The 25720-nt window shown below is 37.0% G+C and overlaps 2 protein-coding genes across 2 annotated transcripts; one reads left to right on the forward strand and one right to left on the reverse strand.

Moving 5' to 3' along the window:
- Positions 1-283: 283 nt before the first annotated feature.
- Positions 284-11780, forward strand: LOC122299252 (CTP synthase-like). Its single transcript, XM_043109368.1, has 23 exons — positions 284-678; positions 792-840; positions 934-1068; positions 1618-1697; positions 1991-2077; positions 2180-2230; positions 2317-2434; positions 2517-2573; positions 2665-2729; positions 2855-2938; positions 3016-3066; positions 3151-3213; positions 3326-3369; positions 3553-3622; positions 3711-3773; positions 5149-5238; positions 8221-8259; positions 8346-8573; positions 8678-8763; positions 8995-9043; positions 9153-9233; positions 9373-9466; positions 11120-11780. Exons 3-23 carry the CDS (start codon positions 951-953, stop codon positions 11320-11322), a joined length of 1821 nt encoding a protein of 606 aa, XP_042965302.1. The 5' UTR covers positions 284-678; positions 792-840; positions 934-950; the 3' UTR covers positions 11323-11780.
- A 1320-nt stretch (positions 11781-13100) lies between these two features.
- On the reverse strand, positions 13101-24959 carry LOC122299124 (ABC transporter D family member 2, chloroplastic). Its single transcript, XM_043109094.1, has 9 exons — positions 24262-24959; positions 24086-24153; positions 23027-23353; positions 22773-22937; positions 16599-16827; positions 15121-15353; positions 14731-15025; positions 14029-14300; positions 13101-13467 (listed from the first exon to the last, which is right to left on the reverse strand). Exons 1-9 carry the CDS (start codon positions 24713-24715, stop codon positions 13300-13302), a joined length of 2211 nt encoding a protein of 736 aa, XP_042965028.1. The 5' UTR covers positions 24716-24959; the 3' UTR covers positions 13101-13299.
- Between the last annotated feature and the right edge of the window lie 761 nt (positions 24960-25720).

Raw genomic sequence — 25720 nt, forward strand, 5'->3', positions numbered from 1 at the left:
TTATTTTTTAATATTATTATTATTTTAAAATTTAAAAAAATTGAATTGAGATTAAAAAATTGAATTATATATTATATTTTGTGTAAAAATTTAAAAAAATTTATAATAAAGAGATAAAATTAAATAAAATAAGATGAAATGTTTTAAGAATCATGACGGGCTATATCTAACGTTATTTTATATATTTAAAAATAAAAAAATATTTATTTGAGCGGAACTTTTTATTATTTTGAAAAATAAAAAGAAAAAGAAAAAGCAAAGAGCAAGAATAAAAGACGAGCGAAGAGACACCCGCCGCCTCAAGAGTCTGAAACCGAAACAAAGCACAAAGCTGGGTGGGTGCTGAGGAAATCTTTCATAGAGCACAGCTTGGGAGAAGAAACAAGAGGCATCTTTTGCGTTTCCCCAGAATCCCCTTCTGCGGAATCTAAGTTATCTTTTTCTACGTATATCATCATCCATTTGTTCGGGATTTTTTTCTTTATTTACATATGTTTTTCAAATAAAGGGAAAAGCAAATTTTCTTTGTTTCTTTCTGTTTTTGTCTTTTGGTTTTGTACGTTCCAAGATTAGACTAGACTTTTGAGAGAGTCAGAAAGCCCACCATTGAAAATTCCGGGAAGAGAAAGCTAAAGAAGAAAAGGCAAAAGCTTTGTAAAGACCGCCATTGTGAACAAGGTTAGCTTCCCTCTTTTTTCTCTCCGTTCAAACTTACACCTTTTTATTGGTAATATGAATAAAATCCCACTTTTGCGTTTACATTGTGACTATCATTCTTTTGATACCATCAGGACCAAAGAGGAACCGGGTCTTAGTGGACGACTATAACCAGTGCTTCTGGTACAAGCTTTTTAAATTGTGCTTTGCGTTTGTTTATAAGTTAGTTTTGATGTTGTGTTGTTTGGTTTCATCTGAAATTGGATTTTTATGAAGGAAATAAGATAGCGCAAATGAAATACGTTTTGGTGACGGGTGGTGTAGTAAGCGGTCTCGGCAAAGGGGTTACTGCTAGCAGTATAGGACTCCTCCTTAAAGCCTGTGGACTTCGTGTTACTTCCATTAAGATTGGTATTTTTCTGTTACTATGTTTTTTCTCTCTCTCAGTTGGTTTTCTCATTTAGAGAGATTGGTGCGTTTAGATTTTAAACAACTTGGTTTTCTGATAGTTTATAAGTCAACTATAAGAATTGGACCGATTGCGATTTTCTTGTTTGTTTTTACCTTCTTGTTTGTTTACTTTTTAATTTTATTTTATTACTAATAAAGTAATTAATTAGTGGATTGTCTGGAAGATCAACTTGAGCATCTTTCATCTTAATGCATGGCTTCTGTTGTCAGAAACAAAATTGGTAATTTTCTAATAGAGATGATAACTTTTTCACACGACATGGCGGCATTTTTTAATCAATTGGGTGTTGCTAAAAATATGAAACTTGGGACGTTGTAGTTTCTGGCCGTGCAATAAAGAGGTATAATTTCCATTAGCCTTTCAGAATTGTCTCCATTAGCTTGTTCAAATCCTGCTGCATAGTTTCAATTTACCATCTTGGATGCCTATTCATTGAAACTAGTTTTTGTATTGTTTTTCCTTGTGATTATTTTGTTCCGTACGTGCAGATCCTTACCTAAACACAGATGCGGGGACAATGTCTCCTTTTGAGCATGGGGAAGTATTTGTCTTAGATGATGGCGGTGAGGTAAATTAACTTAAAGGATTGTTTTCACTTTGCTGTCCCTTCATTTTCACGTAGGGGTGGGAAAGAACATCCGTGCAAGAAATTTCGGCTTTTCCTAAATAGAGTAACTGCAAGCTGAAGAGGGTTCTGACACTATTAAACAACACTTTCCCTAGTTTTTTTTTGGGTTTCTTTGTTAATGTATTTTATCGTTGAATATAAATTGATTTTTGGTTACTGATTTGTTTTAAAAGGTTGGATGTGATACTTTCGTATTATAGAATCAAAGGATGACCTGCCTTTTCTTTTTGAAGGTGGACCTTGACCTTGGAAACTATGAACGATTTTTAGACATCAAGTTAACCCGTGACAACAATATTACAACTGGAAAAATATATCAGGTATATTGAGTTTTTTCCTGTCTTTAGTCTTGTCTGGATGTGGATGTCTGAAATGACATAGAGCTGTTTCTGTCTTTAATTCTTTGATTTGATATTTAACAGTCTGTTATTGACAAGGAGAGAAAAGGAGATTACCTTGGAAAGACAGTCCAGGTCTTTCTCGACATCCAACTTTTTTCTATAAGCTTTTGATAATATTATATAGTTCATGATTTTGTTTCTACCTTTGCTTACTGTAGGTTGTTCCACACATTACGGATGCCATTCAAGAGTGGATAGAGCGTGTAGCAAAAATACCAGTGGATGGACAAGAAGGTCCAGCAGATGTTTGTGTCATCGAATTGGGTGGAACAATAGGTACATATATATCTTTCATGTGTATTAGGACAGCCAATATCCTTTTCATTATTAAACATTGAATAAATTTGTCTTGACGCAGGAGACATTGAATCTATGCCATTTATTGAGGCACTTGGCCAATTTTCATACCGTGTAGGTATGATCGTCTTATTTTACAGATTATTGTGAATAAATATATTTTCTTTAGTTTCTATAAACCGGTTTTACCCAACTATTTATTATATTAGGCCCTGGTAATTTCTGCTTAATTCACGTCAGCCTTGTCCCTGTTATCAATGTCGTTGGTGAGCAGGTATTCAATTCAACACTTGTATTCAATGTGGCATGCTAGTTTTAAATTGTATGAATATGAATTGCAATGAAGTATATACTATTCATCTTGTTGTCTTAGTAGTGTGCTCAAATTTCAACTTGTAGAAAACAAAACCTACGCAGCATAGTGTTCGGGGACTTAGAGGACTTGGCTTGACACCAAATATTCTAGCCTGTCGGAGTACAAATGTCCCCTTCTTTCCCTTATGTTATTTCTCTTTCCACTTCGTGTGAGCACAATCTCAAGTTCCTAATTTTTTTTACAGGCACTTGAGGAGAATGTTAAGGCAAAACTTGCTCAATTTTGCCATGTGCCGGTATCATCTCATATATACCCATATGAATGTGTATGTGCACTTGTGCTTAAGATTTCTAAGAAGAGCTGACTCGTTTATTTACAGGCCGAAAACATTGTCACTCTCTATGATGTTCCAAACATATGGCATGTTCCTCTGTTATTAAGAGTAAGTAGTTTTGTTATCAAATTTGAAACCGTTTATGTTTACAATTAATTCACAGATGGACTTGAAAATGCTTGTTTCTGCCTATTTATTCATCCCCCAATATTCTGAACAGGATCAGAAGGCACATGAAGCTATCCTGAAAGGGCTGAACCTTGGGTTTGTCTTACTAACTCTCTCTGTCTCTCTCTCTGTCTCTCTCTCTCTCTCTCTCTCTCTCTCTCACACACACACACACACACACACACACACACAGAGGGTTTGATTGTATGAATAATATTTATGCTGCTGCAAGAGGCTATTGTTTTTCCAGTGGACCATTAACGTTTCCATAATTTGCAGTGTCACTAGGGAGCCTGAATTGAAGGAATGGACTGCGAGGACAATAGTTTCTGACAAGTTGCATGATCCAGTGGGTCAAAGACATCTCATTTTTAGATGAGACTTATTTATTTCTCTAATCTCAACAATAATGTTCTTATCTGCCATCTACTTTACAGGTTAGAATTGCCATGGTTGGAAAATACACTGGCCTTTCAGATTCTTACCTATCTGTTTTAAAGGTGAGTTGCCTTTTTGTTCAGACATATGCAAATCCAATTTTCATAATAATCATAATTATCTTTTTCTATGTAACATATATGTGTTATATTTAACGATGTATGCTGGCTTTTTTATTTTTGTATGCCACCGAACTTTGCTTACATTTATCTGCTTTTACTTTTTTTATTTGTATGGTCTAATGACTAATTGATGTAGAGCAATAGGTGTTGCATTTCTTGAAACTTCCACTTATACTTATACAATTCGAAATATTGTATGATCTACCAGCATGTGTGCCAGCATGGCATGGCCCCATGATAGTCTAATGTGAAGAGTGGCACTATCACAATTGCTGGTTATAAAATGGGTTGTAAAATGGTTATATTTATATCATTATTCTTCAAATTATCACCATAGGAGTTGCAATATTTATATATATACCCTGCATACCAACAACATTATTTTGAACTGGCCACATAGTCCTGATGACAAAAACTCCCCATTTTTAATTTGAGAAATTTATACTGCAATTTACACCTAAAATAAGGGTATGCTAGTAATTTCTTGGAAGAACAAAAATCTGAAAAACAGAAGACTGCAAGGGGAGCACTTCATTCTTCTTTTGCAGCCTCCATTCAGTTTCAACCAATAAGATTGAATGACAGAAAGAGAAAAAGTAGAAATATCTACTGAAACAAAATAGAAATTTGCATTTTAAACTATTTCTCACACGGTCATTTTGACAATCAAAAAGCTGTGTGTGTTCTGAATGGATGTTCCCTTGATTCTGCATTGATGTTGTGTTTGCTATAGACTTGCCCAAAAAATTGCACGTTAAATTGAAAAACTGATTCCTGAAGCAACTAATAACCCAGATGGGTTGATGAGAGAAATCATCAAGGTCTCATAAATGGTGATGAGTGGAATTTATACCATATAAACTCCTGGTCGGTAAGAAGAGTTTGAATTGCGTATTAGGATTTTGATGATAATGGTGGTTTGTGCAGTGGAAGATTCCTGCAGGGAATCAAATGCCTAAGGAGAGACAGTCAATTGGTCAATAGAGTCCTGGTTGAAACAGAAAGACAAAGAATGGTTGTGTAAATACCATGATGCCTTTTTACTTATAAAAAGAAAAATACCATGATGCCTTTTAATTTTAAGACATTAGTAGCCGTGAGATTCTTTGGTCTGATTAAGGTTAGGGTGGGGAGGGCTTGCACTATCCACTAGAACATGGGGAGGATAACCAGCCCCCTCCCCACTCAAAAACACACTCAAACCTTTTATCATAGTTCTTGGCTGCAATTTATAAGTATCCATTGTCAATTCTCATACACAGCATGCTTTTAAGGTTTTAGTAGATCAGCTCCTTTCATTTGGCTTCTTTTGCAGGCTCTTTTGCATGCATCTGTCGCTTGCCGGCGGAAGCTTATTGTAGAATGGATTGCAGCTTGTGACCTTGAAGACATGACTGCTGAAGAGGTTGGTACTGTTTTCTACTTGCCTTACCGTTTACTCCCTCAGAGATATAATATTGCACAGACCACCTCTTTTAGAAATGAAACTTTACTCAGGGAGAAGCTAGGAATTGAACTTAGAGGATGCCGGCTGCACTAGAATATCTTTCTTCTCAGGGGAGGTGGTGCACAATTAAGTACCAAAGAAACCCATTAAAAAAATTAACAGATTTCCCTCCTTCCATTATGTTAAAGGTCACACCATAAAATATGCTTTATACACGGAAAATGCCTGGAAAATAGTTTATGAAATTTGTAGACAAAAGAAGGCTGTTGGGGAAGAAGCTGATGATGGTTATGCTTGAAGTGTGCTTGTTTCACGGTTGTGCTCACCAGAACACAAATCTGAGGTCAACCATTGTTTTTCTTCTCAAGCTCTCTCTCTATTTAAATTTGAACAATCAGAGGAAAAGAGAAATGGAAGGCACATATGAAGTGACTTCTACTCTACTTTCCACTGATTTCTTCCCTTTCTTGTAGTTATTTTTTCCAATATACAAACCTCTCCAGTGCATCTGTGTTCCATTTCATCTCCTTTTTTTCCCTTGTGGTTCTCACTCATCCTTGTTCTTTTTATCCACTAAGATATAAACTTTGCATGTAGGTAATTAAAAAAAATTGTATTTATAGGGAATCCATTAAGCATACAGCCCTATATTTGTAACACCTTGGAATGTTATAAACTCTTATCTCCCATAGGCTTAACATTCTATTACAGTTGAAAGTTTCTGGCTGTGATGGAATATGATGGTTTTGTGGTGAATTTTGTTGATAGATTATCGTGTTGACAGTTAATGGGATTTGGACGAAATTAAGTTTTTACATGTGTGGTTATTTGGGTTTTGATTGGCGTTAATTGCGGGAATGGAGGTAGATTCGGGTTGTTTGGATGTCACGTATTTTTATTTTTATTTTTTATTTATAAGTAAACAATATTATTAATAGAGATGGGCATAGCTCAAGTACATAAGAGGGTATACAAGAGATAAGACCTATCTAGGTTGAAGCAGTGGAAACAAGAAAATCATGAAAGCTTAGGCCATTAAAATCTAAAGCTATGGCCCATAGAAATAAAGTATGGAAAAATAAAGATCGAAGTTCCTCTAGCGACTGCTCCTTGTTTTCGAAAGTCCAATCGTTACAAGCAAAGATGAGGCAACCTCTTTTGACATACCTCCAGGTAATGAGAAAATGATCTGAGCAAAGATGAGGCAACTTCTTTTGACACACCTCCAAGTAATGAGATTCCCAATCCGGTGAGATTAGAAATCTGTCCAGCCGAGACCACATCTGATTATTAGACCAAGTAAAAGAGCCCGCCCATGAGAGGAATATCCAAAAAATTCAAGTTAAAAATACAATCTGAAAATTCTGTCATTGCTGGGCACTTCCTGCTGTCTCCAGAGCATTCACTAGGGAATCTAATGACATTGAAATCGCAACCGATACACCAAGGAAGTTCCCACCAGGTATGTAACCCAACGAGTTCCTCCTATAAAATTCTTCGATCATTGTCTACATTCGGCCCACATAAACCTGCAAAAGCATACAAAAAATTATCTGCCACACTCTTGAAGGAGCAAGCCACAGTATACTCTCCCACAAAATCCTCCATTTTCTCCACTACTCTTCTATCCCACATCACTAAAATTCCACCCAAAGCCCCATTCGATACAAGATAGACCCAATTTGCGTAAGTACAACTCCAAACACTTCGCACTATTCTCCTAGAAACAAATTTCAGCTTGGGTTCTTGTAAACAAACTATGTCTGCCCTCCATTCCCGAATAATGTTTTTTATACGAAGTCACTTATTTGCCTCATTCAACCTACAGCCATTCAAAGACACAATTTTCGGCTTCATAAAGGAGAAACAAGCCCCTTCCCTTTGGATCTATCATTGCTTGAGCTGCCCTCATAATTCAGTGACCATTTTGAGTCGCTTAAGCTCTTGCTGGTTCTTAGACCCAGATTTCTTAGACTGTGAGTGACCCACCTCAATGGCAGTAAGAATGGCCATAAGCTGCTCTTCAAAACCCACACACTCAATTCCCACACACTATTGAATTTTCTTTACCTTGCGAAGCACCCAATCCGACACATTGGATTCATTTGGTATCATCCGATTCAGAGGAATGGGCTCCCCTTCTCTAGAAACCCACTGCAAATTCAAAGGCGTCCCCCTCTCCTCCACCCCCAAACAGATTTCTGCCCTCCCATTCGACTGCATCATTGCTAGGGAGAAACTGAGTTTCAGGGACCATCCCTTTGTCGCAACCACCAATAGGAATGATCATCTAAGATATCCCCTCTTCAACATCCTCGACAACATCCACCACATCCTCATGATCCACACCATCTCCTGCTGACAATAACTCGAGATGCTCCTCAAGTTGTTCTGGATCCTCCGTTTGGGTAGGTGGTGCTTCCATAGTGAAGATGTCATATTGATCTGGCTTTGAGACTATTTGGAAGCGATAAAGTTTTGACAATAATGAGGTCACGAGAGGCACCTATTTTTGATGTATATTAGCTAGAGTTCTATCTTGGCTCTTAGGTTTTTCTTTGAAGGGGGTGGGGATCCTTCCAGTTGAAGCGCACCTCTCATAGTTTCTCACTACAAGTGAACCCCAAGGAAGGCCGAAGCCACATTTGAGCTCATACTCCAAATGAACTAGTCAATGGTACAATTGAAGCCCCTTGGAATCATTATAAAGAGCAAGAACTTCCTCCTCCCAAGCAGTGTGGGATCCCATTCACTACTTATACTCACTTAATATGGGGCATTCCAGTGAAAGAGAGATGATATAGTAAGGGTTAGAGTCATTACAGAAACAATAAGGGTGGTATTTCTCAGTTTGCAATATCTCAAGGGAGGGGGTGATTTAGACATTTATTTATCATATGTGCTATTGAAAAACTGACTACCATTCACTACCACTTGCAGACCCCTGATGTTTATAAAGCAGCATGGGATTGTTTAAAGGTGACTCTAAAGTGTCTTTTGGTTGTACGTTATTTAATATGGAGTTTATTTTTCCCATTGATCTTCTAATATTGTTTGTGTTGCAGGGTGCTGATGGTGTTCTTGTTCCAGGAGGGTTTGGTGATAGAGGAGTGCAGGGGAAAATTCTTGCAGCAAAGTATGCTCGGGAGAATAATGTTCCATTCTTGGGGATTTGCATGGGGATGCAAATTGCTGTCATTGAGTTTGCACGGTCTGTTCTTGGTTTGCATGATGCTAACAGCACAGAGTTTGATCCTGATACTACAAATCCTTGTGTAATATTTATGCCAGAGGTATTTTATCGTAGATGAGTTGTAGTGAAGTCAATGTCAAACTTTTTGATGGAGTGATCAATGTTTAATCTGGTTAATAAGCTAGTTTCTGTTCTACTTAGTAGGGTTCAAAAACTCATATGGGAGGTACTATGCGACTGGGATCAAGGAGGACTTACTTCAATGTTGCGGATTGCACATCTGCAAAGTTGTAAGGATTCAGACCAACTTAAGCTTGCATACATATACCACACACACTTCACGACTTTGGGGTATACTAAAGAGATGATTAATATGCTTTTCACTCGATAATTTATCTCCAGATAGGAACTTATGATAACATCTTGTTAAATAAAATGTAATGATTTTATTCAGTGGCTACTCATCTAGAATCTCAGCTCAGCTCGGCTAACCTGGAAATATGATTTGAAATTATGTTTAGGTATGGCAATGTAAGTTTTATTGATGAGCGACATCGGCATAGATACGAGGTACATGTGTACTTTGGCTCACAAATTTGTGCATGCATATCATTGTTCTTTATGAAAGCAGCAGTAAGTACCATTGAGTTGAGTAGTTACTGAAATTCCTGTTGTACAGGTCAATCCAAATATGATATTACAACTTGAAAATGCTGGTCTATTATTTGTTGGTAGAGACGAAACTAGTCGGCGCATGGAGGTAAGTATTTTGTAGCAGGATAGGTGACACTGGATTCTATGAATATTAGCTTTATGAGGTTGAACCAAAGAATATTCAGTTTTTCAAATTCATCAATCTTTTGATAATTTGGAGAAAATTATTGGTGTAACGAATGCAGATTGTTGAGTTGCCTGATCATCCCTACTTTGTTGGTGTTCAATTTCATCCTGAATTTAAGTCAAGACCTGGGAAACCTTCTGCACTGTTCTTAGGTACTTCTAGAACCTTATTTTGCTGTTTTCATTGGCACTTTTCACACTTGGAATCAGTTGCTTAGCGAAAGAAGTACAAATTATCCAATAATTTGATGTTATCAAAATATCGACTCTGTACTTGTATGTCAATAATACATCAATCCATAGATTATTTCCCCGTCTTTTCCATTAAAGGAAATCATTGTACATAGACTATATTCTGGGTGCAACTTCAAAAATTATTGGTATAGATTCCAATTGTGCAATCTTTCAGTTCAAAAGGATTTTTCCTTACCATTTGTTGATCTAGCAAGCACCTAGTCACATTTCCTTATAGGTTCAATAATTCTGTAGAGTTGATTTCAAAGTGTTACACAGACAGTTTTATCTCAGTAACTTGGAGCCAGAATATCGGACCGTAACGCAGCTCTATGATGCTGGTGCACTGGATCTGCCATAAATAGATTATTATATTTGATAGATTATTATAAAAAAATTATGCATTTTTTCACTTCATTGGTCCTCAAATAGTTGGCTATTGATGGTGTTTATCACTTTGATTTTGTCACTCGGGTTGTGTTAAACATCTAGGTAGGCTGATGGAATTGTCTGTGTTAGAAGAGGGAATTAGGGGTGAAAACCAACAGAATCGGTGCGGTTTCGGTCTTGTTCGGTCCAAAACCGAAACCACACCAACATGGTTTTCAGAGGGTTGTACCGATCGAAACCGGCTGACTAAGTGGGACAAAATCGGCCGGCGTAGTTTCGGCCGGTTACGATCAGTTCATTGGTGTTCCCGTCGGTTTTCCAACCCCCATCAACAAATTTCACAACAAAATCATTACCAAAGCCAGAAAAATTAGAAGAACGCATTGACAAATCTCAAAAAGTCACAACAAAATCATTACAATAGAGAGAGAGAGAGAGAGAGAGAGAGAGAGAGAGAGAGAGAGAGAGAGAGAGAGAGAGAGAGAGAGAGAGAGAGAGCCCAGGCTGAAACGGTGCAATCGAGGGGAAAAGGGGGGGGTTTCGAGGGACAGGGCTGAAGCCCTAAACCCAAAATGGTGCCGTTTGGTGTATGAAACCAAACAGCATCATTTTATATAATTTTTTTTTTTCTAAACTGTGGGTATGAAATGATGTCGTTTTACATAAGATATATATAAATATATATTATAAAAAAAAAAAATTAATCGGCCAGTTCGGTGGTTTGAACCTGTTTCAGATCAGGCCTGAACCGGCCAACATCGGTTTCATTAAATTAATACCACTGGCCAACCCGTTCTCTACCGGTTTCGGCCGGTTCCAGACTCCAGTGCCTGGAGTCATTTCAATTTACTTTTAAAATTCACGTGGATGTTTTTTTTTTTTCTTTTTTGTGGTAAGTAATTCATGTGGATACTATCAGTAGAGGATTGAAGGCTATTTCCTGACATTTTGTTTGAATTCTGTTAAAAGTATATTTCAAGCCGCTTCTCTTCATTTAGAATGTCACTTGTGTATGCATGTATACGTTTATCCCATCCAACAAGTCAAATTCATTAAGGTGGTGTAGGTTAGAGTGGAATTAACAAACATGTGCCAGATTCTCTAAATGGTCAGAATTCCAATGGCTTTACTTCCTGAATTTGGATCTATATTGATAGGCGGACATAATTTCTTGCTTTACAGGACTAATAGCAGCAGCTTGCCAGCAGTTGGAGACTGTCCTACATGACAAGGGCCATTTAAGAAAATCAGTGACTAATGGGATGGCTAATGGACACTCACCAGTGAGAGCCTACAAAAATGATGGCACAATTAAGTCGTCCAATGGGACAGTAAATGGTGTGTATAGCAATGGAAATGGCATACACCTGGAACGAAATTGGTGATCCTCATGGCATTTCTTCCACAGTTTTCACTCAAAGAGCTTTTTGGTAGCCGTCTGCGTCGGGTTTGTCTGTACAGCTGTTGAGTATGAGTAGATGTGATAGCTTGGGGGACATGTCTTCGGCATGAAGATGGTGGTTTCTTTGAATGATACCTTGTACTTCCAAGAAGTATACCCCGTAGCTGAAAGTTGCTATGTTAGACTGAGTTTCCTCTTTTTTGCTAGGACTTGACTTTCTTGGCCTTGGAAAGAGAGAGATCAACCACTTTTTAATTTTGAAATGTAAAAGCAAATCGTTTTGCTTTTTCCTCACAAGACTTTACCTTTTACAACTTCAACTTCATGGCACACATCTTGACTTGTATTCTGCTGATGTATTGAGCTTAGAGACAGTGCCAGTGATATATTGAGTTGTATTCTTTCTTTTACCTTTCAAAAAGTTCCAAATCTTGGTTTTCATTCCATTCCTACCAAATCTTCTTATCTGGACGAGCTGTTGGTCATATAATGTAAACTCAGTTACAATGATCTTAGGTTGCTTTATGTTTATGTTAGCGGAAATGGTGGGATTAAAATCCTCTGCATACGAAGTTATAGATGAAAAGTCAAATAGGCACAAATCCATCAATGTCAAAGGCATAATTGTGAAGGAAAAGGCCACTTTTGTTTTCTCCAGTTTGGAAAGAGGGAAGTTGAAAAATGAGTTTCTGTACTTCAAGAATCCATGTCAACTTTAAAACTTGATCCTAAAGGCCGTCCAAGAGACATACATACACATTGAAAAAAAATTAGTAAGGGAAAATTATATTTTATATTCTGTATTATCAATTATTTTCAATGCGTCAATTGCAAATCCAACCTATTAAATTTATCAATTACCTTCAGTTTCTTAATTTAAAATTTAAGCTACAATTTTCATTTCCATGTAGATTTGATCACTCCAATTTTTATTTTTAAATTTTTTCATTACAACGATCAAATTTTTGAGGATAAGATAATTTATTTTAAAAAATTAACTTATGTTTCAAATTATAATTCAACATCAATGTTTTGAATACCAAACTGGCCGGTTCGACTAGAATTTACCCTACCAGGCATGGGAGAGTTATGTGTTTTGTACTGGATCAAATACCAGCTATTTCAATGCATTTCAGTTAATACTGGCCAGTACTAGGTCAAAACTCACATCTCAAGATTCTAACTTTTTAAGACTTGTATTAATATTATTTTAAAATATAATTTATACATATATAGATAATTTTGAAATGATATAGGTACCGAAATATTTCATTCTAGTGCCTTAACTGAAACGGTCACCGGAACAATATTCAAAACTTTGATTCAACCACATACATACTATTACCATTCCCTATAATGACCTTTACACCTAAAAGATAATTTGTCAACCCCATTCTATAGTAATTAACGTTAATGGAGTTTACAGATTGGAATATTAGCCATCAACATTGCACTCATATATGCAAAATTAGTAATACAGGGATTAATTTTTATTATTTATTTATTTTTGTTTATTTTTATCTTGAAGCAATACTAGATCCCCACCTCCACCATTTTTTTTTTTTTTTCAGTCATCATAAAGGTGGGACTCCAACAAGTTCACTGTACATTTCCCCCACAGATTTCAAAAGCAGAGCGATTAGTTCCCACCTAGTTTTAGCATTCTATACGAATACCTGAGCCAAACGAATGCTGCAGATATACAAAAGTACAGCATGTCATAACGTTGTTGACATCTACTGTAGAAAAGAGAGAATAATATCAAAGAGCAAAATGTGAACCGCTTGAAACATAGTGGCTATGTGAAGCCATGATGTATATGACCAAGCAATCAAATTGCCATTGTGAAATAAAAATTCCAATTGGAGTGCTCCTTCCCAACTTGGAGCATGAATGTCACCTTATGCAAAGCAGCAACCGGTAGAGAATAAATGTCCACAACAATTACAGCTTTAATATGTCATACAGTGTTGTGATTAATCGAATCAAGGTGCCAATTACGTCGAGTATCGCTGGGATCTGTTGTGGATATATGTAAGACCCTGTTGTGGTGATCAAACAGGGACCGCCGATGGCCAATGCTAATGTATGTGATGCCTGCTGCTCCAATCCGCTGGTATAAATGAGTCTGCAAACAGAAGCAAAACCTGTAAAACTTCATGTCAAAGATTTTATTATGTCATCTCAATTTAACTCATCCACCCCTTGGCTGCATGAAGATTTTTCTAGTTAACACAAACCACCTGTAGCAAGGTCTTCGTACAGATCGACTAAGAGAAGTCATTACAGGGGATTGTTTTCTGGTTGAAAACAATGAAGTTTATCACAAAAGAAGAAGACATATAGAAGATAGATCTGATAAAAGGTAGAGAAACAGAGATATTTGACGCCAGTTCAGAACTTGGTAAGCCTTTCTTCTTTGAAACCTCACTGCATATGATTTTATTATAGGATGATGTGTCCAAAACTAGTAGGGCCCCAGCAGATGGACTGTTACTGAACCATGTCGGATGGAAATCACTAGACCAGAAGTCCACAGGATTCAAACATGAAGGACTGGAAAGGAACATTAATTTGCACCAATCCATCTTTCAATGCCCACATTTTATGCATTCCCTAGTCTAATCTAGTCTAGAAACAAAACTTACATTATAGAATAAATATAAAGATGATCAAAAGTTGGTGATACCTCGTTGGCTTCATCTAGAGCACTGGTAGATTCATCCAATAGAACCAATTTCGGTTTTGAAAGCAAAAGGCGTGCAAAAGCAAGGCGTTGCTGCTCTCCAAGAGAAAGAACACTAGACCATTCACACATCGAATCCAGACTGCCAACACGAGACAATATATAGTCAAGGCGGACATCCTCTAAGACTTGTATTAACTCATCCGTTGTAGGCTTAATCTGCTTCTCACTCAAATTTCCTGCCTTTGGTACCCGTGTCAGGAAAGGAAGTGGACCTATGAAATAAATATCACAATTAGACATCCAACGGAATATACCAAGTGAAAATAAGAACTTGATACATGGAAAAAATGAGCAGCCAAATATCATCATCACAAAATGTAATCATCAGATGAACTTGATCAGGTAATGTTGATAGGACAGCTCTATCTGAGCCCTTAAGTTCTGTTTGTATGTTTATGTATGGAGGACTTCATATACATTACGGTCCACTTCCTAAGATATTTGCCTATTTACTCTTTCCTTGTCCAAAACATCTTCTAAGATTCCTAGAATAGAAATTTGTCATTTGAACCATTTGTCCCTCAAATGACAAATGTGATAAGCAGAAGCAGTATTCTCGAGCATGCCACGTTAGATTAATGTAAATGCAGAGTGTCTTTTAAAACTATTTTAGCACATGGGGAAAATAATTTAAATATGTACCAGTTGGTTCAGCACTATTGGGGTTGGTAATTGTATCTTCAGCCCATGTTGGATAAAGCAACTGCTGACGTAGAGTTCCTAAAACCATATACGGTCTTTGAGGGAGGAAAAATATGCCTCTCGCATTTCTATTTACGGCTCTTTCATGTTCTCCTTTCACATCAGACGTAGTTCTTACTTCAGGAGGATTTTCTCCATCTTTCACATAGAATGTGATTTTTCCTCTTCCAGTACTCCAAAGGCCAGCCATAGCTCTTACCAAGGAAGTCTTACCACTCCCGCTAGGTCCTGTTACCTGTTAGTTAAATGACTAACCAGTAAATACTTTTCAGCCCCAACAGGCTTGCCATAATAAAAATCCACAAATAAATAAAGGAATACTTCACTAACCAGTAAGTGATCCATCTCATTGACCACCAATTTTAAGTCTCTAACCAGTGTAGCTTTACTTGGTGTCTGTACGGTTAAATTCTCTATATCCAGTAATCTTTTATGCTTATCTTTGGGCATGGATCCATTGGACTCCAGTACATGTGAACTAACACTATGGTACACAAGTTGTATCTTTTCTGAGGGTTCGGAAACTAATTTAGAGCTTCTATCTAAAATGTCATCAAATTCACCTGCATAGAGTTGGGGGAGAGGTAAAGTTGTTATCATAAGGTAAATAAGTGTTCAAACTTGAACACATCTACCATCATGGACTCCCTTGCCTAGTTTCACTAGTCATGCATATTTCTAACCAAAAGAATAAAAAGGAGAACCATATGAACATACACAGAATGTCCAATAAGTATATACTACCAACAAAATACTCAAGCAACATTCTTGTTATTTCCAATATCCTTGATACATACGACTCGATTGATTATAAAAAGTGTCAAGGAAAAACAGATCTTCAGGTACCTCTTAAACAATGAGATACAATATTTACACCACAGCTGATATCCATGGATCCAGGAAAGCAAATGAATAAGAACAACTACAGAAGAAACATCCTTCTGCTTTCCAGGAATGATAACTCAAAAGAAAAGCAAAAAATGCATCCTAGTTTCCTCCAATCTTGTATCTTACCCACTTTCAGTGAGATTGATGCATGAAGTGTAGAGGAAAAAGAAGATGTTTTCAAATTTCAGTGAGTGTACAGGACAAAGATGCTAGGAAAATTACAGCAACCTCATAATAAACCCGTTGATTCATGCATGAATACCATAAAGCCTTCCTCAGACCTGTTGATTTGCCAAGAATACCAGGAATAAGGGTGTCGACTCTTAATTACAAAGAATAAAAAGAGTTGGAAAGAGAAAATTCTTCCAAAATTATAATTCAAGCTCAAAAACAAAGTTATTTTGGAAGCAATGTGATAAAAAAAAAAAAAAAAAAAAAAAAAACCCTAAAATAAATGGAATTACCAAAAAACGAATAAAGCCATAAACAATATTTTAGTACTGCTTAGAATGGAGGTCATCCAAAGAGTTCCAGAGGTATTCAAAGCAAAGTTTGAATAGGGCTCAAACAGAGGCCATCCAAACAGATCTAGAGATTCATGTTTGAAATGCATTCGAAAGGAGGTGTAAACAGAGGCCATCCATAGAACTTCAGAGAGTTTCGAACAAAACTGCATTTGAATGTGGCCACCATAATTGCTTTTAAAGCATTGTTCAAATGCAGTTTTGAACAGACATTCATCAGCTTTTATTTCAACCTCCTAAAATCACAAAAAGACATAATCTTCTCTTATGCAATTTTCATTGAAGATTCCATTGAAGGATGTGCAGGATGTTCATCCCATTATACAAAGTTATAATTGCTCAGAGATTTAACACAGATTAATTATATAAGGAGAGAAAAAGGAAAATGTACAGTACCTAGTCGATCAATGACAGCTGAAAATGCACTAATAGCCTGAAATTGGTAAACAATGAGAGAAAAGTCTCCAAGGATATGATTGAAAGCGGATACTGACTGATTAATGACACCAAACTCAATTTTTCCTGAGAAATACATGGGAGCAACAACAGCAGCAGGAAGAATTTGAATGAGGTAGCGGTAGCCGCTGGTGAAGAAATCTAGATTTCTAGAAGATATCAACAATTGCTGCAAAGAACCCAAAGTAATTCACTCTTTCAAGTGGACCATGAATATCATTGTAAGTAATTAGACGACTCAATAATACTAATATCATTGATTAGAAAGTATCAATATGATTAGATTAATCAATTATGATCAGAAAGTATCAATATCAATGGAAATATCAAGATATGAAATTTAAGGACATGCTTTCATCCAATTTGAAAATGTTATGAAAATGGCTAATAATAATAATAATGCTCATATGGCTAGTATATGTGTATGGTAATTGAAGTGCACATTCTCAAGCAGATTTTATCAGAAGGTAGTGTGTTATTAAATGAAAAAAAAAAAGTTTAACACATAAGTATTACAACATGATAAGGCATACAAGTTCAATATTAGTTGCTAATCCCATATTAGACTCTGTTCTTATTGCTAACAGTGCTTGGATATTAGGCTTAGATATAGAGAGCATGGTGCATTGTGCAAAGTGGACATTGAGAAAGCATATGATCATGTGAACTGGGAATTCATTATATATTTACTTAAATGGTGTGGCAACGGGGAAAATGATGATCTTGGAATCCACACCATAGAAATATGGTGCAGTTCTCAGTGTTTGTGAATGATACTTTCTCCAGCTTCATTAGCAGCTCTCATGGCTTATGACAAGGACATCCAGTGTCTTCTTTGCTCTTTGTCATAGTCATGGAGACACTAAGCAAGACGTCATGGGCGTTGGTTGAACGGAATTTGATTTCAGGTTTTCCTGTGAGGCTGTAAATGCTGGCGTACTTAATGTATCTCATCTCATTTATGCAAACAATACTTTGGTGTTCTGTGTGCCTAACGCAAATCACTTCTCGTGTTTGTGAGTTTTATTCCTATGCTTTGAAGCAGTTCCTAGATTGAAGATCAATCTGGCTAAATTAGAACTAGTTCCAAGAAAGCCTATTAAAGTGAGGGTGTGAGAGGCCGATAAGATCATTTGACATCCTTCAAAGAAAGGGAAATTCACCGTCCGCTCGTTCTACAAGTCTCTTATCATGCACAAGACAAACTCATTCCCATGGAAGAGTATTTGGAAGACTAAGGCACCCCTAAGAGCAGCTTTCTTAGTATGGACAGCTTCTTTAAGGAATATCCTCACCTCAGACAAGCTAAGGAACCACTAGATTATTAAAATGGATTTGTGTTGCATGTGCAAAAAGAGCGGGGGATTGTTAATCATTTACTACTTCACTATGAGGTTTCCATGACTCTATGGAATGATTTCTTTGCTAGAGTGGGATTATCTTGGGTGATGCCAAGAAGAGTGGTTAATTTCCTAGCAAATTGGAGAGGCCTGGACTGTAATTCACAAATCGCAACACTATGGAAGATGGTCCCCATTCATCTATGGTGGTGTCTTTGGATTGTGAGAAATGAAAGAAGCTTTGAAGATCGCAAGTGGTCAATGGATGAGCTTAGAATTTTTTTTTTTTAACAGTCTTTTTAACACTTTATTCCATTGTTGATTTTAATAGATTTTGATGGCCTAAATATCAATGATTTTCTTGCATCACTGGACAATCATGCCTAGATGTCACTCTTGTCTATGTTCTAAGTGCTTGGGTTTTGCCTATCAATCTATCAAGAACTAGTTCCAGTGGATCATGTTGACAATGTGGTGATTCTGGTGGCTTACTTGGAATACAAGATGTCTTCCTTACATAAGAAGTATCTTGGCCTCCCTTTAGGAGCCATTTTCAAGGCAAAGGTATTTTGGGTTGAAAGTTTATGTATTTGTGCAAAGGTTGTAGGATTACATTGATTAAAAGAACTCTTTCTAACTTGCCTACAAATTTTATATCCCCTTTTCCCTTCCCATCTAGCATGGCTAATTGTACCAGGAAGCTAAAGCAGAACTTCCTTTCAGGAGGTTTAGGTGAAGAGGTAAAATATCACATGGTGAGCTGGACCAGGATATTGTGTGCTCCTTGTCTTCGAATGTCCGGTCATTTTGCTCTTGCCATAACCACCACAGAATATATATAGGAACCATCTTCCACACAGTTTTGATTTGTGGAAAACCTCCTTAGTTTGTCCAATTGGCCAACAACGTAGCCACTGTGGCAGGCAGTACCCAAGCTAGCCCTAATCTGCAAAACACTTCATTCCATAATGCTCTAGCAAGCTCACAATGCAGTAAGAGATGATCCACAGTCTCGCCATTTTTCTTACACATGCAGCATCGACCTACTATGATCACCTTGCATTTCCGCAAGTTATCTGTCGTCAAAATCTTACCTAGAGAAGTTGTCCAAGCAAAGAATGCTACTTTGGGGGGCTCCTTATTTTGCCAAATCCTTCTCCATGGAAACTGGTTGTTTTGCAGTTGTGTGAGAGACTTATAGAAAGAGTGAACTGAGAATGTACCTTTGCTTGTGGACATCCACCACAATGTGTTAGCTACTTGAGTGCTCGGTTTCATGGAATACAAGAGACTAAAAAAGTTTTCAAAACCGCCAACTTCCCAATCTTGGGCCGCCCTAATGAAGTTGATGTTCCATTGGACTTGATCCCTATATATCGCCATAAGATCAGCCACTGAAACTTCTTTCTCACATGTAACCCAAAAAACTGAAGGGAACAAGTCCTTTATGGCATTATTCCCACACCATAGGTCGCTCCAAAATTTTATTCTAGAGTCATCTCCCAACACGAGTCTTGTATGATAATTAAAAACTCCCCACCCTCATCTAATGTGCTTCCAAACTCCCACACCCCCCCCCCCCCCCGAACATACCTCCATATTTACAGTCAATCACTGATTTTCATAGGGCTTCTACTTCCATATTATATCACCACAACCATTTCTCAAGTAAAGCCCGATTGAAAATCCTTAGGTTTCTAATTCCAACCCTCCAGAGGATAATGGAGACCATACCTTGTTCCAACTAACTAAATGGAATTTGAAGTCATCCCATCCCCCCATGCCTCTCCAAAGGAAATCAGGATGAATTTTCTCGATCTAGATTGCCACACTGACTGGAATTGGGAATAGAGATAGAAAATACATTGGTAAATTAAACAGGGTACTCTTGATTAAAGTGATTCTACCACCTTTCAACAAGTACATTCTCTTCCAACCTACCAATCTACATTCTATCTTCTCGATCACTGTATCCCAGATTGATTTAGCTCTTGAGGCAATCCCTAATGGAAGGCCAAGGTAATCCATGGGAAGAGAGGAAACCTGACATCCAAGAGTATTAGCCAGCTGCTGGATGTTACAAACATTTCCAACTGGCACTAGCTTTGATTTGTCAAAATTCACTTTCAAACATGATACCACTTCAAAACAAAGTAGAAGTGCTCTCAATGCCTGAATCTGGCTTTGGTCTGCCTCACAAAATATAATTAGTGTATCATCTGCAAATAGTAAGTGAGAAATGTTACGAGTACCCCTATTGGGGTCACCAACCGAGAATCCAACCACAAATCCATTATTAACCAAAGTCGTTATCATTCTGCTAAGCACCTCCAGGACAATGACAAAAGGTAGTGGGGACAACGGATCTCCTTGTCTTAAGCCTCGAGAGCTATTAAAGAAACCAACTGAACTGCCATTCACCGAAACTAAAAACTTTGTCATTGCTATACACAATCTAATCCACGAACAACATCTCCCCCCAAACCCACGTACCTCCCAAGTAAGTAAAGTAAAAAATCCTAGTTAACATGATCATAGGCCTTCTCCATATTCAAGTTACAATGGATCCCTGTATTGCCAGCTTTTAGTCTGCTATCTAGGCATTCATTGGTAATGAGAACTGAGTCCAATATTTGCCTACCCCTTACAAATGCATTTTGGGATTTTGTAATGATCTTTCCCAATACCTCCCCTAGGAGATTTGCAAGCATCTTGGAGATGATCTTATTCACCCCATTCATAAGACTAAGGGGCCGATAATCATTAACGTCCCCTAGGGGTTCGGAATATGCTCAGTTTTAACAATGCATTACTAGGGAAGTGGCTTTGGCATTACCAAAATGAGAGAGGCAACAATAGTGGGGTTCTATGTGCTAATGCTTATGGAGTGGGTGTTGTTTGAATGATTTCCAAGGGGCTCATGGGGTGGGATTATAGAAGAATATAAGGAAAATTCGGTAAAAGTTTTCAAAAATTTCCAATTTGAGGTGGTAGATGGATCCAGGATTAAATTTTGGCACGATCTGTGTCGTGATTACAAGACCTTGAAGAAATTTTACCTCAATGGAATATAATCCTTCATCAAAGCAGCTCAAGATCAGGAGGTGGATACCTTTAATGAATGATTTATTTTATTCACAAACCAGTGTGTAGAGCACACCATCCACATCACTTAAATTGTAAGATTTGATTTGTAAGATTTAAATTTTAAAATTTCTCTTCCAAATCAAATTGTGCCACGTAAGCAGTGTGTGGTGTAGAGGTTTTAGAATAGCAATACTTTGGATGAGTTATCTAATCTCTTGTATTCACTAGATTGAGAAGAGGAGGTGAAGACAATTTTGTGGACCTCTTCCAAAAGAGGGATTAGCATTTGTTCTTTCTATAGTATCCTTATTCCTCATGATCATAGCTCATTTCCGTGAAACAATATTTGACGGATGATGATTCCCTTGAATGTTGCTGACTTTACTTAGTTGGCCTCTTTAGGGAACATTCTCACCATGGATAATTTAAGGAAGTGACAAATCATTGTGATCGATTGGTGTTGTATGTGTAAGAGGAGTGGAGACTATTAATCATCTTCGATTTTAGAGTGAGATTACAAACAGCAGCCTGGAAGATAATTCCTACTAAGCTCATGTTGTGCATTTGTAAGGAAAGAAACAACAAAATCTTTGAATATCGCAAAAGGATGTTAAAGGAGCTAAAAAGTTTTTTAATCAAATACCCTTTTCTCTTGGACTGCTTCTATGACTTACATGATTTTCTTGTATCCTTTTTTCCTTCTAGATAGGTGTCTCTTTTGCATACTATATTTGGGTTGTGCCTTTAAATAAAGAATTCAAACTTCTAGGAAAAAAAACATACCTTTTGATCCATTAGTGTGTAAAGTTGGTAACAATGCTTGTTCTCAGTCAATACAAGTCTAGAAATTCAAAATAGATTGTTTAGTTTTGAGCAATAATGAATATATAACCATATGCAAAATATATAACATAGTGGTGTTGTGGTATGTGCCGAAAAGGTCTATAAAGTTGGATTTCAAAGAAGTGAACATATAAGTTCCTCTTCCCAAAGACCTTTGCAGGCTGAACACACCAACTAGTATCATTGAGCTCACGGACTCTAATTAATCTTCCCATGCTGCAGGGAAAGGCAACCAATACCAACTTAATGGTTTCACAAAAATAAGGCCAAATCTTAGGAGATAAATATTAACTAGCAGCTATATCCCCCGGGCGGGGGGTGTTGTAGTTGCCATAATAACTATTAACATACGTGGTGTTTTCAATCATGACCTGACCAGAGAAAATACCCTTAGGTATTGGCATTATAATAATAGCATGACACCTTACGCAACCTCATAAAAGAATATATGTCGTAAAATCCTATAAGCAAAATGGGGTAAATTGTTCAAGGTGTGAGAGAACAAGAAGTTTCCAAAAGCATATGTAGGTATGTCAATGAATAGTGATGATGTGTGAGGAATTTTTGTTTAAAACTGTGTCTTTGGGCCAAGGCTAATGTAATGAATGGTGATGATGTGTTGGAGTTTTTCTAGTTTTTTCTATCTTTTTAGTTGCTATATGTAGATATTTCCTGTTGTATACTTCCTGTGTACTTGGGCTATGCCTATTTATGGTACTAAAACTCTTATTAATTATTAAAAAAAAAAAAGAACAAGCAGTTTTCAGAGCAAAAGCAAATGACCATAATGTAGTTAAGAATATGAAGTGTAACAGCAGAAGCAGAAGACCAAAATGATCCATACAGTAAAATTTTCAAAAGCACTTCTGAAGTACTGCAGCAGAAGTTGTATTTCGTTTTCTTCACCACCATAGAAAGCAATTGATTCAGCATTTTCTCTAACGCGAACAAGTCCATAACGAAAATCTGCTTCTTTTTTCTCTTGCAAGAAGTTTAAAGTCACCAAACCCTGAAATTAGAAGAAAAACTGTTGCTAGTCAGTTGAACTGGTAGTATCTTTTCTCGAAAAATTTAAGTCCAAGAAAATATGGTACTTACCTTTCCAAGAAACACACTGATAGCTGTTCCACCGATCGAGTATACAAGAAGAATAACAAACAGTGGAGGATAGATGCCATACAAGATGTTACTAAAGGATATCAAGTCTACAGCAGCATTGAAAAGTATCAAGGAGAAGGAAAGGGCCGTCCCAGTGAAGGAACTAAGATCGTCAACAATCCGCTGATCTGGGTTATCAATAATTGATTGTGACTGGATTTTGTAAAATGTCTGATTCTTCAGATAGCGTTCCATGTAATATCTTGTCATCCAAGACCTCCATCTCAAAGCAAGAGTGTCTCTTGCATAATCTCTCAAAACAAAAAACTGCAAAGCGACAATAAGTATTGGGACAATTGACATAAATTTGACTATCAATGGTAATTAATGAAAACAATAGCATCAACAGAGCAAGATACTGCTTATGAATCCTATAGTACTGGACTACTGGGCAAAACGGATAGAAGTGGCTACTAATTGGAAGGAAACCCAGGAAACTATATGCTCATTTGCATTTTTCATAAGACAAATGACAATACTTGTATGTTTATATTATGTATAATTATCTTTAATAAGGACAAATCTCATATTTTCATGATCCAAAAGCACTTTCGAACACGAGGCCTGGACTTAATAACTAACTAGTTCCTGAAGCATCCACGTACGAGGGGTTTTTTCCTTTTATTCAGTTAATAATTCTATAAAGATTATTAAGTCAAAATTCAGACTTTGTTAAAAAAAAAAAAAAAAAGAGAAAAAGATGGAGATTTCTTACGAAGAAATATAGAGCACAACTTTGTTAAAAAAAACAAGGTTCTTATTTTTAAAGCTTGTTTATTTTCCTTTTTTAATATATTCGAAAAGCTCAAAGCGCCAACCAAAGAAAAACGTAGATCTGATGTCCTGACGAGCAATCCCACATTATTTGCCAGCGAAATTATAAGTTAGGCGAACCTTTTACCTCCTCTATCTCACAAAACGATAGTGTGAGGAAGAATGAAGAGAAGATAAAGCTAGCAGAGGAATACCTAATACAGAAAGTGGAGCAAATGTGCTCACCGGGATTCCACCAGCAAAGGCACCAAGGTAATATAGAAGTTGCTTCGTGAATTGTTGTTGGTCCTTGTCTATTTTTGCAACATTAAACTTATCATTACCAAACTAAAGTAGTAACAAAGATAGAATTAGCAGAAGAGAAAGGGACAGAATAGGGGAAAAAAGGGAAAGAAAATTACTGGCAAGAGCATTGTAGAAGTCTCGGCCAAGGAAATTGAATCCAACACTGATTCCGGTGGTTCCTAAAGTGAGAGCAAAGACAGCGGCCAGCTGCCATCTAGCTGGGACTTTGTCGTCAGAATACCAATATGGGGCTGCCACCTTCCACAATCTCCTCAAAAGCGTAGTTTGCCCATCGGGGCCATCCCTTTTCACATCCTTCTCATCTGGGTTCGTAGCTGAAGTTGAAGTTGAGGGAGAGTCTGGGGGTGAAGATTTGGTGCTGGCGACAATTCTCGTCATCCTCCTCCTCTTCCTGAGAGGCCTAACATAGGTAGCAACAAGAGTGGGCATGATTGAAGAATGCTTAGAGAGAAAGCATACGTGAGATTTTACAGGACAGGATAGCTTATAGTGGTATTTGTAGGTATTGCAGATGGAGATACTGTGCACATGTGTGCGTACGACTTCCATTACTATTCTGGGTATCGCTCTCTTTATGGGGAAGTTACTATTTTGGACAGTTTCTGTCGCCGTTGGCGCTATGCATTGACCTCCTCGCTTTCGAAACAAATCATCGGAGATATATAGGATGTCGTCTTTGCCTCGTTCTGGGGATGTTTGAGGGTGGTTGTGGTTCCAGTTTCATTCCCCTCGTTATTCCAAGAGATGAAGAGAGACGTACGTGTGAGACCAATTATCTTCTACTGCGATTATGGGAAGAAAATCTTTTTGGTCGATCCAGAAAACGCCACGCCGACCGGTCTACCCTTTCAATTCTTTAAAAATGGAAAGAAAAGTTAGAAAAATTAATATATACATATATATATATCATCCACTGACAAGATCTGATGTAAAAGATTAATTTTTTTTAAGAGGAATGTTATATACAGTCGTAGAATTATAAATATTGCGCAATCGTTTTGAAAAAGAGTAGAGTCCACGATTGAAAAATTAGTTTTTTTTTTTTTATGTGAGTCTCATATTAATTTATTTTTTTTAAAGCGACTGCACGCTGCTTGCACAATCACAATTACAAATATCATTTCTCTTTTTTTTAAACTTTCTCTAAAGAATTAAATTGTGAAGGATCATCAATTTGGAATTGTTGCCGGCCACGGCTTTTAAATAGTAATTTAAAAATAAATAAATTATTAATTATTGGATTTTTTTTTTGACAAAAGGATTCGAAGGAAAAAATAGAGATGACTTTCATCATGATAATATTATCACTTAACTCACTCGTGAGCTAGATAGGAAGAGTTTAAACAGCAAGATTGCAAACGCTCCCTACGAATCAAACTTGAGTCATAATCTAACTCTAACTTTATGAAGACATTAATGTTTCATAAATCAATAGATTATCAATAATTCTAAACACTTCCGTGCCAAACTCATGAGGTATTGAACCACCACCCTCCATAGTATTAACTATTGTATCTAGACCTTCATTACAAGTCAGTGTTTAGATTTTCACAT

Source organism: Carya illinoinensis, chromosome 16 (assembly GCF_018687715.1).
Source record: "Carya illinoinensis cultivar Pawnee chromosome 16, C.illinoinensisPawnee_v1, whole genome shotgun sequence".
Lineage (NCBI taxonomy): Eukaryota > Viridiplantae > Streptophyta > Magnoliopsida > Fagales > Juglandaceae > Carya > Carya illinoinensis.

Coding starts and splice junctions, on each gene's coding strand:
- LOC122299252 (XM_043109368.1), top strand. CDS start 951: ATGAAATACGTTTTGGTGACGGGTGGTGTAGTAAGCGGTCTCGGCAAA. Junction 3,774..5,148: donor CTTACCTATCTGTTTTAAAG/GTGAGTTGCCTT, acceptor CTTCTTTTGCAG/GCTCTTTTGCATGCATCTGT. Junction 9,467..11,119: donor ACCTTCTGCACTGTTCTTAG/GTACTTCTAGAA, acceptor CTTGCTTTACAG/GACTAATAGCAGCAGCTTGC.
- LOC122299124 (XM_043109094.1), bottom strand. CDS start 24,715: ATGGAAGTCGTACGCACACATGTGCACAGTATCTCCATCTGCAATACC. Junction 22,938..23,026: donor TCAGTGTGTTTCTTGGAAAG/GTAAGTACCATA, acceptor TTCTAATTTCAG/GGTTTGGTGACTTTAAACTT. Junction 13,468..14,028: donor CTCTAGATGAAGCCAACGAG/GTATCACCAACT, acceptor TTCTGTTTGCAG/ACTCATTTATACCAGCGGAT.